Source organism: Sphaeramia orbicularis, chromosome 15 (assembly GCF_902148855.1).
Source record: "Sphaeramia orbicularis chromosome 15, fSphaOr1.1, whole genome shotgun sequence".
NCBI lineage: Eukaryota > Metazoa > Chordata > Actinopteri > Kurtiformes > Apogonidae > Sphaeramia > Sphaeramia orbicularis.
Genome location: NC_043971.1, coordinates 18,698,799 through 18,710,978, shown reverse-complemented (window position 1 = coordinate 18,710,978; position 12,180 = coordinate 18,698,799). Strand labels below are relative to the sequence as shown.

General features: G+C 34.2%; 1 protein-coding gene across 1 annotated transcript; it reads left to right on the top strand.

Annotated features, from left to right (window-relative positions):
• The first annotated feature begins 991 nt into the window (after positions 1 to 991).
• st3gal7 (ST3 beta-galactoside alpha-2,3-sialyltransferase 7) lies at positions 992 to 11,612 on the top strand. The gene is made up of 8 exons (XM_030156785.1): positions 992 to 1,052; positions 3,567 to 3,727; positions 3,811 to 3,934; positions 4,011 to 4,348; positions 8,003 to 8,189; positions 8,346 to 8,486; positions 10,225 to 10,374; positions 11,168 to 11,612. The coding sequence occupies exons 2-8, from the start codon at positions 3,579 to 3,581 to the stop codon at positions 11,252 to 11,254; spliced, it is 1,176 nt and encodes a 391-aa protein (XP_030012645.1). The 5' UTR covers positions 992 to 1,052; positions 3,567 to 3,578; the 3' UTR covers positions 11,255 to 11,612.
• The last annotated feature ends 568 nt before the right edge of the window (positions 11,613 to 12,180 follow it).

The window sequence follows — 12,180 nt, the reverse complement described above, 5'->3', positions numbered from 1 at the left end:
GTATATAAAATTAAAATTGCAATAAATTAAAACTATACTCAAATATTTGACTTAAACGCATATCTTTACGTAGGTGTTTTCTCTGGAAAAATGCGGTAATCAAACACGGTTATCATGATAATTAGAATTTAAATGGTAAAACTAACCGTCTGCAATCTTACCGCGGTTTATCGTTATACCGGTAATCGTTACATCCCTAATAGAGACTGGAGGGAACATTGCTGGAAAAATATATTTCGATTTTTCATAACACCTAAAATTACAGCTAAATATGTGTCCAGAGTTCAACTTTGAGATGTTATTGTAAATCATGCTCATATCTGTTGGATATGTCCTAAACTTGCATTATTTTGGGATAACGTATATTCAACAATTGTTAAGATATTGGGTTATGCAATCCCTAAAACATGTTTGGTAATGTATTTCAGAAGTATTATTGGTAATAATGTAAGAAAAAATTATAGATATTTGTTTAAAATACTATTATCAGCCAAAAAACGGCGCAGATTAGAACTTCCTACAACTAATGACCGGCTACAAATTGTGAATGGAATCCATGATAAATGGAAGAAATGGACAATTTTCATTTCAGTGTCACATTGCTAAAACCAATTGTTGGTCACAAAAGTGTTTTCTTTTGGTCAGTGTATCCCAAATGTCCTTTACGTTTGTTTTGTATTGTACAGAAATCAACCAATAAAAATAAAGTGTAAAAAAAAAAAGAACACTTTAATACAGACATTACGACTTTACGTGTGATTTTTTTTTTTTATTACATGTTTCTCATATTTTCTTTGGATACTTCCCCTTCATAACATTTGTCTCTACTGGATGTGCTGTCAAACACAAAAACCTTCATTACAAGCATTCCTGCCCAAGCACGACTAGGTGATGTGTTAATGGTTAACCAGTGTTATTAAAGGGAGGAGGCAGAGTTCAATGAGGAAGGAAGCAGCAGCAGCCATTTTAGCTCCACTGAGTGTGCATTAACAAGCATGGAGCACAGGCGGACAGACACTTGACCATCATTTTACATCCCTGCAAGGCTGCTAGTGAGTGATTCTCTTCATATCATTGAGATTAATGAATAGGGGACGGTTAAACAGATGGAGGATGTAGGTATTTGTATGAGAAATTGGCTTCACAGTGCTCCAGAGAACCTCTAGAACACTGGAAAAAATCTAAATCTTACCAAGTGTATTTTTCGCATTTCTAGTCAAAATATCTCATCACACTTAAAATAAGACATAATCACCTAAAGAGTAGCTTTTCAGTGAGATATAAGATTTGATTTTTTGACAATAGATCTTGAAAATCTTATTTCAAGAAATCTTACCAAGATAATTTTCACTTGTTCCACTGACAGATTTATTTTTGCCTAATTCAAGCAAAATTTTTTTCTTCTTATTTCTTGAAATAAGATTTTCAAGATCCATTGTCTAAAAGTAAGTTCTTATATCTCACTGAAAAGTTACTCTTTATGTGATTATGTCTTATTTTAAGTGTGATTAGATATTTTCGCTAGAAATGAGAAAAATACACTTGGTAAGATTTGGATGTTTTTTTTCAGTGAAACTGATTTCAGACAAAATCTGAAAATGAATCAGGAAAATTAAGCAACAAGTTTTTAAATAATTGACTTCAGTAAAAGTCCAGCATAAGGAGGTACACTATTGTCCACTATTGTACACTATTGTAAGATTTTGAATATTATTATTATTCAGCCTGGAGATGAAGAAGACAGTCAGTGTTGGACAGTAGTTTAGTATGTTTGCTTTAGTGCAAATTTGAGGTTGTTATGTTTCCATTTTTGCTGCTTTATTGTTGTATCCCATTTCAGTTATCAGGGTTTTTAGATGAGGTGAACATGAAAACAAAGATTTCAAACCGATTTTGCTTCTGCACTGCAACTCTTACTTTATTACGTGCGTGTTTTTATATTTTTGGATTTTATGTGTTGTTTTCTTACTTGCTGTTTTTAATCACCTTTTACATGTTTCTTTTATAATGTTTTAAATATTTCTTTTTCCCTGCCGCTGTATTTCAATGTCCTGTGTGAAGCACCTTGAAATTGCCTTGTTGCTGAAATGTGCTATACAAATAAACTTGCCTTGCCTTGACTTGATAACTTACAATTTTAGATTTTTGCAGCACAGATAGTAATTCTCTTTCTAAACTATTTTCAGTAAACATTCAAATCAATCAGTGGACAACAGTGTACCTCCTTGTAGGGTTTTTTTATGCTTGACTTTTACTGAAGTCAGTTATTTAAAAACTCATTGCTTAATTTTCCTGATTCATTCATTTTCAGATTTTGTCTGAAATCAGTTTCACTGGAAAAAAATCTGAATCCTACCAAGTGTATTTTTGTCATTTCTAGTCAAAATATCTCATCCCACTTAAAATAAGATATAATCACCTAAAGCACAGATGTCAAACATACAGCCCGGGGGCCAAAAGCGGCCTGCGAGATGAATTTGTGAAATGCAAAAATTACACTCAAGATATTAACAGTCAATCCTTTTAGTTTAGGGGCCATATAAAGCCCTACTTTAGTCTCAAGTGGGTCAGATCAGTAAAATACCATCATAAAAACCTACAAATAATGGCAATTCCAAATTTTTTCCTCTGTTTTAGTGCAAAAAAGGGAAATTATGTGAAAATGTGTAAATTTACAAACTAGCCTTTTGACAATGACAATAATATGATAATAATATGACAAACCAGAAATGTCCTAAGAGAAGTGCAATTTTACTAATATTCTGCCAGTTACTAAAATATTTTGCGTAATTGCAGATCCATTGTGAGCTGTAAGTTGTAATGCAGAGGCATAATATAGCTAAAATTGCACTTATTCTTCCTAATATATCTCAGTTTTTTCCTGGTTGTTCATGTTATTCACATTTTTAAAAGGACAGTTTATAGATGTAAACGTTTCCATAATGTAATTTTACTTTTTCACTGTAAAACACATTGAAATGTCTAGAGTTGGCATTATTTATATATTATTATGTTATTATTTTACTGGTCTGGCCCACTTCAGATCAGATTGGGAGGATAAGGCCGCTGAACAAAAATGAGTTTGACACCCCTGACCTAAAGAGTAACTTTTCAGTGAGATATAAGACGTTATTTTTGGACAATAGATCTTGAAAATTTTATTTCAAGAAATCTTACCAAGACAATTTTCATTTGTTCCAATGGCAGATTGTTTTTTTTGCTTAATTCAAGCAGAAAAATTTTTGCTTTTTTTTTTTTTTTTTTTTTTTTTTTTGCTTAATTCAAGCAAAAAAAAATCTGCCAATGGAACAAGTGAAAATTATCTTGGTAAGATTTCTTGAAATAAGATTTTCAAGATCTACTGTCTAAAAATAAGTTTTTATATCTCAGTGAAAAGTCTCTCTGTAGGTGATTATGTCTTATTTTAAGTGTGATGAGATATTTTGAATAGAAATGCAAAAAATACACTTGGTAAGATTTTTTTTTTTTTTTTTCCCAGTGAAAAAAAAGAAGAAGTCAGAAATGGTGGTTTTCATTTGTCTGAGTAAACATGAGGTGTGTTTCAGGCTGGAAGTGCCATGGTGACTCTGAATCACCTCAGTGTAAAGGACCCAGATGATGGCTCTGCGTTGCTGCCTGAGGGTGCTGAGGTTGTAATACTGTCCCCTGTGTCACGTAGACAAAATGTGAAAGCAAAGGCAGACTCCAAGGAATTTTTCATCAGCAGGTACATCTCTACAGGCTATTAAAAAGCATGCATGTGATTTAATGTTACATAACATACAGTATGGTCTTTTCTCTCTGCTGCAGGAGACTGAACTTTGCCTTTAGTCTGATGTTGCTGATTGGCTCCTACTCTGCAATTCTGATTCCAGCCTATTTCCCCCTGGATACGGTGGCAGTTGCCAGTAACTACCAATACCCAAAAGACAGGGTATGAATACATATCTCAGCATGAATTCATTTTTCAGAACGTCAGCGTATTTTAGCTTCTCTCCTCCTCGCTTTAGGGTTTATTCAATCGGTCGGCCTCTCTGCTCTCAGGCCCCTGTCAGCCTCGATGGTGTGTGAACCACCTGAAGCCTCTGTCCTGCTCTGCCAGCCTCCTGGACGTCCCCGTGTTTGTGCAGCCGGAGAGGCCGGTGCCCTGGGATCTGTCCCCTCCTCAGGGGCTCCAGGGCAGTGAGGAGCATCTGGCCCTGGCTCTGGCCTCTCTGCCTCAGCCTGGTCTACCCCCCTCGCTGAAGACAGAAGGAAGCTGCAGACGCTGTGTGGTGGTGGGAAGCGGAGGGGTTCTCCACGGGAGCCATCTTGGATCCCATATAGATCAGTATGACATCATCATAAGGTGTGTGTCAGTCAGAGGTTGTTATAGTTTTGACGTTTTATACGATAATATTTCAGTTTAGGTTTTGATGTAGGTTTAGTTTTTATTTGTATTTAGGTTAATGTATAGAAGCTTGTAGAAGCCAATAATGTAATAACAGCCGATAACGTAATAAATTTGCCTTTTTAAAAATGTAATAAGATAATAATGTAATATCTGGCCAACGATGTGATAAAAGTCCTGAACTGATAACGTAATAACTTTTGGCCAATAATGTTATAACTTATTGGCTGGTTATTACGTTATTGGCCTGGTAAAAAAAAAAAAAAAAAATCTTTGTAAATTTAATAACTAAGCCAATAACGTAATAAGTTATAACATTATTGGCCAAAAGCTACTACGTTATCGGTTCAGGACTTTCATAACATTATTGGTCAGATATTATGTTTTTGGCCTATTACATTTTAAAAATGGCAAATTTATTACGTTATCGGCCGTTATTACGTTATCAGCTGTTATTACATTATTGGCTTCTACAGAGCTGAAAAAGTGGAATAAAATAATGCACTACTACGCATAATGTACTATCTATTAAAAACTCTCACATTGTGCAAATCTATTTTATTCTTTAACCCTTTCATGCATGAATTATGAGAACATTAATGAAGTTTTTTTTTTTTCCTGAGTGTTTTTATTCCTTTTTACACATGGAAAAAAAAAAAGAAAAAAAAAATCATGAACCTGTTTTTCATGGAGTGACAAAAATGTCCACTCAGCTGGACACCCTTCGTTCAATTTTAGAAGCAAAGAAACATGTATTCATATATAAACTCTGTGAAAATTATCAAATAATGTTTAATGCTGCTATTCTGATGTTTTCTCACATTTTGACAGCCTTTTTGTAAAAAAAATAAAAAAATAAAAAAAATAATAATAAAAAATTGTTAATTACAGTCTAATAAAAATTACTAATTTTTAATTTTTTTTTTTTTTTTTAACCGTCAAACGTGTAACTGCAGATCAGGTTTATCTAGAACACCAAACTTACAGTAATGGTATGAATTACATTGTCTGGGATGATGCATAAGTGTCCTCTGTGTTTGCTGATATGGAACTAAAACAACAAAATCCATAAATATACAAGAGAACACCTTTGAACAGCTGTCTACTGTAGTGACCACAATGCATGAAAGGGTTAACACCATCAACCTTTAATACTGAGTGAAAAGAAAGCAGTTTTATCTTATTTATGTTGCATTGTTCATTGTACTTTTAGTCTTTTTAAAAGCTTTCTTGCTTTCTGCTAAAACAAGGTCTCTATGAATTAAAGTTCATTTAATTTTTCATTTCTAAATTTAGAGTGAGGTTTAGGTCTAGTTTTGTTGTAATTGATGCCAGTGTCATTAAAATACAAGTTTAAAGACATCAGACTGATTTCAGACAATATCTGGAAATTAATAAAGAAGGAAAATTAAACAATACGTTTTTAAATAATTGACTTCAGTAAAAGTCTAGCATAAGAAATCCTCCAAGGAGGTTCACTGTTGTCCGTTGATTGATTTGAATGTTTACCGAAAATAGTTTAGAAAGAGAATTACTACCTGAGCTGCTAAAATCTAAAATTGTAAGTTATCAGATGCAAAACTGGTTTGAAATCTCTGTTTTCATGTTCAGTTCATCTAAAAACCCTAATAACTCTCTGAAATGGAAATATAACAACCTCAGATTTGCACTTCAGCAAACGTATTAAATTACTGTCCAACACTGACACTGTCCTCTTCATCTCCAGGCTGAATAATGCTTCAGTCCCTGGTTTTGGTCTAGTTTTGTTGTAATTGATGTCATTACTCTTTGATGCATGAATTATGAGAACCTTTGTCAAGATATTTTCTTGAGTGTTTTTATTCCTCTTTAGGCATGAAAAAAACAATGAGATTAAATTTATTTCTTTTTTTTTTTAATTAACCTATTTTTCATGGAGTTACAAACATGTCCACTCATTTGGACACCATGTGTTTAATTTTTGAAGCAAAGACACATGTATTTAAACACAATATCAGAAAGTGAAACTATGTGAAAACTATGAAACAAAAGCATTTTTGATGCAGGTAATCTGATGTTTTCTCACCTTTTATCATATTCTAATACTAGTTATTACTCACTTCACGGAGATAATATTAAAAAAAAAAACTTTTTGTTTTTAGAGAATTGTTAATCACAGTCTAATAGCAATTAGCCATTGATTTACCCTCAGTCATGTTAGTGCAGATCAGGTTTATCAAGAACATAAAGTTACAGTAATGGTATGAATGTCAGTGTATTATGGGATGGTGCACAAGTGTCCACTGTGTCGGCTGATATGGAACTAAAACAATAAAACCCATGAATATACAAGAAAACAGCTGTAGAAAAACTGTCCACTGTAGTGCCCAGTATGTATGACAGAGTTAAAACACAAGTTTAAAGACATCAAACTGATTTCAGACAAAATGTGAAAATGAATGAATCAGGAAAATTAAGCAAGTTTTTAAATTATTGACTTCAGTAAAAGTCCAGCTTAAAAAGTCCTACAAGGAGGTACAGTGTTGTCCACTGATTGAATGTTTCATGAAAATAGTTTAGAAAGAGAATTACTATCTGAGCTGCTAAATTGTAAGTTATTAGAAGCAAAATCAGTTTGAAATCTCTATTTTCATGTTCACCTCATCTAAAAACCCTAATAACTGAAATGGGATACAAGAATAAAGCAGCAAAAATGGAAATATAACAACCTCATATTTGCACTTAAGTAAACGTACAAAACTACTGTCCAACACTGACACTGTCCTCTTCATCTCCAGGCTGAATAATAACAATATTCAAAATCTTACCAAGTGTATTTTTCTCATTTCTAGTCAAAATATCTCATCACACTTAAAGTAGGACATAATCACCTAAAGAGTAACTTTTCAGTGAGATATGAAAACTTATTTTTAGACAATAGATCTTGAAAATCTCATTTCAAGAAATCTTACCAAGATAATTCTCACTTGTTCCATTGCCAGATTTTTTTTTTTTTTTTGCTTGAATTAACCAAAAAAAAAAAAATCTTGAATTCAGCAAAAAAAAAAAAAAAAAAAAAATATGCCAATGGAACAAGTTAAAAATATCTTGGCGAGATTTCCTGAAATAAGATTTTGAACATCTATTGTCTAAAAATAAGCCTTATATCTCACTGAAAATGTACTCTTTAGGTGATTATGACTTATTTTATGTGTGATGAGATATTTTGACAAGAAATGAGAAAAATACACTTGGTAAGATTTTGATTTTTTTTTCAGTGAAACTGATTTCAGACAAAATCTGAAAATGAATCAGGAAAATTAAGCAATAAGTTTTTAAATAATTGACTTCAGTAAAAGTCCAGCATAAGGAGGTACACTATTGTCCAGTGACTGATGTGAATGGAACAGTTTAGAAAGAGAATTACTATCTGAGCCGCAAAATTGTAAGTTATTTGAAGCAAAATCGGTTTGAAATCTCTATTTTCATGTTCACCTCATCTAAAAACCCTAATAACTGAAATGGGATAAAAGAATAAAGCAGCAAAAATGGAAATATAACAACCTCAAATTTGCACTTCAGTAAGCGTACTAAATTACTGTGCAACACTGACGCTGTCCTCTTCGTCTCCAGGCTGAATAATGCTCCGGTCCCTGGTTTTGAGAGAGACGCTGGTTCCAGAACCACAATCAGGCTCATCTACCCAGAGGGAGCACCGCGCTCTGCAAATGAGTACAAACAGACCTCCATGGTAGCTCTGGTGGTCTTTAAAAGCCTGGATCTGGATTGGCTCACTTCCATCATCACCAAACAACCTCTGGTGGGTCTGCAACGCATGAACCATTTCACACAAAAATAGCACATTACATAAGCCATGAGTGTGACAGCAACGGCAACCCCACTATCACATCATCAGCCTTCCTACACTCACATACTCTTCATCTTCTCTGTTGTTCTTTTCATTCTTTTGTTAAAGAGCTTCTGGTCCAAAATGTGGTTCTGGAGGGAGGTGGTGGATGAAATTCCCCTGAGGCCAGAGAATTTCCGGATTCTCCACCCAGAGATTATTCACAAAACAGGACAGGCTCTACAGGAATATGCAGCGAAACAGGGAAATGTGAGTTCTAAGATGTATGCATACATATTCTATAACCTCAACTCTATGGATTCAGTCATCAAACAGAAACTGCAGTACACCCCCATACTATTATCACACTCTGATTATATGGAGAAAACCTCCACGCAAAATATTCAAATGTAACCACTCACTAATAGCCTGTAAATATAGAGCATGAACAGCTATGTTAATAGAGCAAATAATAGGTTACATTTAAAGTGGGTTAACCTGTTATAGAAATACAAAAATATGGCATGTTCAGCTTCAAGAAAATGCAAAAAAAATAAAAATAAAAAAATAAAAATCCAACAAACAAATACAATGATTACAGTAGTGGAGCCCTAGTATGTTCACAGTTAAGTAATGAAATAAGACATGAATGAATGAATGAATGATTGAACTAGAAGCACTCGGAGAGCGCAGACCTCCGTCAAGGCTGATCAGTGGCCCCCCCCGTGGGCCCCCCCACGCCAAGGAGGTTATGTATTTGCCAGGGTTTGTTTGTCTGTCTGTTTGTTTGTTTGTCTGTCCGTTAGTGTGCAACATAACTCAAAAAGTTATGGACAGATTTTGATGAAATTTTCTGGTCTGCGCCCCCCCCCGTGGGCCCCCCCACCCCCGATCACCACCAAAATTTAATCATTTCTTCCTTATCCCATTTCCAACAAACCCTGAAAATTTCATCAAAATCTGTCCATAACTTTTTGAGTTATGTTGCACACTAACGGACAGACAAACAAACAAACAGACAGACAAACAAACCCTGGCAAAAATATAACCTCTGAATGAATGAATGAATGAATGAACAAATGAATGAAAGAAAGAAAACCGGCTAAAATTTGCTTAGAGGTCTTATTTATGTCTTTGTGCATAAGAAATCAATATAAGTGAATCCCCAAAGGAACTTTGTGTTGGTAAATGCAAGTTTTGCAAATGTACAGGATTTCAGTTCTGTTGCAACATGTTGATTGTCATATGAACTATGTTTTCAGGTCAAAAACGTCCAATTTAATCACAATTAATGCTACATTTTCATGTCACAAATGGCCAAGTTATATTTGAACTGAATTTACCTGAAAAACAAACATTCTATTCTTTTAGATAAAAATGCTTATTATTAGAAAACTGTTGATTTAAAAGTGACATGTTAGATTCTTAATGTGTGTATTCGCGTAACATAAGCAGGAAGGAACAGCACCATACTCCATATTGCAACCTGTAAAAATAAAACATGTGATATGTAGTATATAATCTTGTAAGAAAAATTGGGGAATCTAAAAGAATAGAATATTTGTTTTTCAGGTAAATTCAGCTCAAATATAACTTGGCCATTTGTGACATGAAAATCTAGCATTAATTGTGATGAAACTGGACATTTTTGAGCTGAAAACATAGTTCATATGACCATCAACATGTTGCAACAGAACTGAAATCCTGTAAATTTGTAAAACTTGCATTTACCACCACAAAGTTCCTTTGGGGGTTCATTTACATTGATTTCTTACGCACAAAGACAGAAATAAGACCTCTAAGCAAATTTTAGCCGAACTCTCAGAAAAGTAGCACTGGGTCTTTATGGGTTCAAGAGTCTCATCGGTTGACCCCTACTTGACAGAAATAAACAAGTAAATAAAAGACAAATATAACATAACACATAACAAGTTCGAGAGGCTTATACTGCAAGAGATTCATGAATGGAATGTATTTGTATGTTTCAAGAGTGTTTTCTTACCTTCAGATGGTGCCAACAATAGGAGCCAGTGCTGTGGTCATGGCTCTGCAGCTGTGTGACCAGGTGAGTCTGGCAGGGTTTGGGTACGACATGCAGCACCCAGAGGCCAGACTTCACTACTATGAGTCCATACGCATGGAATCGATGAAAGCCCAAGTAAGTTCCCTCCAGATCAGCTCTACAGTACACACTTTACACCACAGGTGTCAAACATGTGGCCTCGGGGCCAAATCCAGCCTGCCAAAGGGTCCAGTCTGGCCCTTGGGATGAATTTGTGAAATGCAAAAATTACACTAAGATATTAACAGTCCTTTTAGTTCAGGTTCCACATTCAGACCAGTTCAATCTCAAGTGGGCAGGACCAGTAAAATACTATCATAATAACATATAAATAATGACAACTCTAAACTTTTCCCTTTGTAAATGTAAATATTTTCATGTATTTACACTAAAACAAAGTATGATATCACAAAAAATGTGAATAACCTGAACAAATATGAACAACCTGAAATGTCTTAAGAGAACTAAGTACAATTTTAACAAGATTTTGCCTGTTGCTAAATGTTTTATAAATTTGTAGATCCACTGTGATCTGTAAGTTATAATGTACGTGTGTAAATGATAAACGGAAGCATAATATTGTTAAAATTACACTTATTTTTTCAGTTTGTTCATGTATTCACATCTTTTGAAAAGATTGTTCGCAGATGTAAACCTTTTCATAATGTAAATCAACTTTTTTTGCTCTAAAACATAGAGAAAAGTTTGGAGTTGACATCATTTATATATTATTATGTTATTATTTTACTGGTTCGGCCCACTTCAGATCAAATTTAGCTGAATGTGGCCCCTGAACTAAAATGAGTTTGACACCCCTGCTTTACGCGTTATAATGTGATCATCTAATCGGTTGTGATTTTTCCATGCTTATGTTTTCATTGTTATTCAGGTCGTGCATGATGTCAGTGCTGAGAAACTCTTTTTGAGGGATCTGGTATCTGCAGGAGCTGTGACTGACCTCACAGGAGCCCTATGAGTCAGCTGTGCAGAGGCCGATCGTACACTGAACTCTACATGCACTGCTGCTTACTTTAAGTCCACATGGGGCCCTATGTAACTGTGTCCTGCTGCAAGAATCCTACATGGTGCAAGCTGACCTTTAAGACGCCTGCAGTCTCTGGGAATGACTAATGAGTGAGCACATTACTGTACACCATAAAGGTTAGACTAACTTATGACTGTGGAGGCAAATGTAGCATACAGCATATTTATATTCTATAAATTATACCATTAACTCTTATATGTGTTGGAAGTGTCGTCAGACACCCAGCAGGTGGTTAGGTTTGATTAATATAAATGCAACGGTTAATGTAAAGACAACTGATTTTCTTCACAGTTTGTCTAGAAATAAAGGATATAAATGATTAACCCTTTCATGCATGAATTATGAGAACTATAATCAAGATTTTTTTCCTGAGTGTTTTAATTCCTCTTCAGGCATGAACAAACAAAGGGGTTAATTTTTTTTGTTTTTTTTATGAACCTATTTTTCATGGAGTTACAAAAATGTCCACTCAGCTGGACACCATGCGTTTAATTTTTGAAGCAAAGAAACATGTATTTACTGTCATACTGTGTGAAAACTATGAAATAAATGTTTTTTTTAATGTTGCTAATCTGATGTTTTCTCACATTTTAACATACTATAATAGTAGTTATTATGCACTCAAATAATTAGCAAAAACAACAAAACACAAAAACTTCTTGTTTAAAAACAAAAAAAAATATTAATTACAGTCTAATGACAATTAGCAATTGATTTACACTCAAATATGTTGCGACAGATCAGGTTTCTCAAGAACTGCAAAGTTATAGTAATGGTATGAGTTGCAGTGTATTATGGGATGGTGCATAAGTATCCACTGCGTTGGTTGACATGCAACTAAAACAGCAAAATCCATG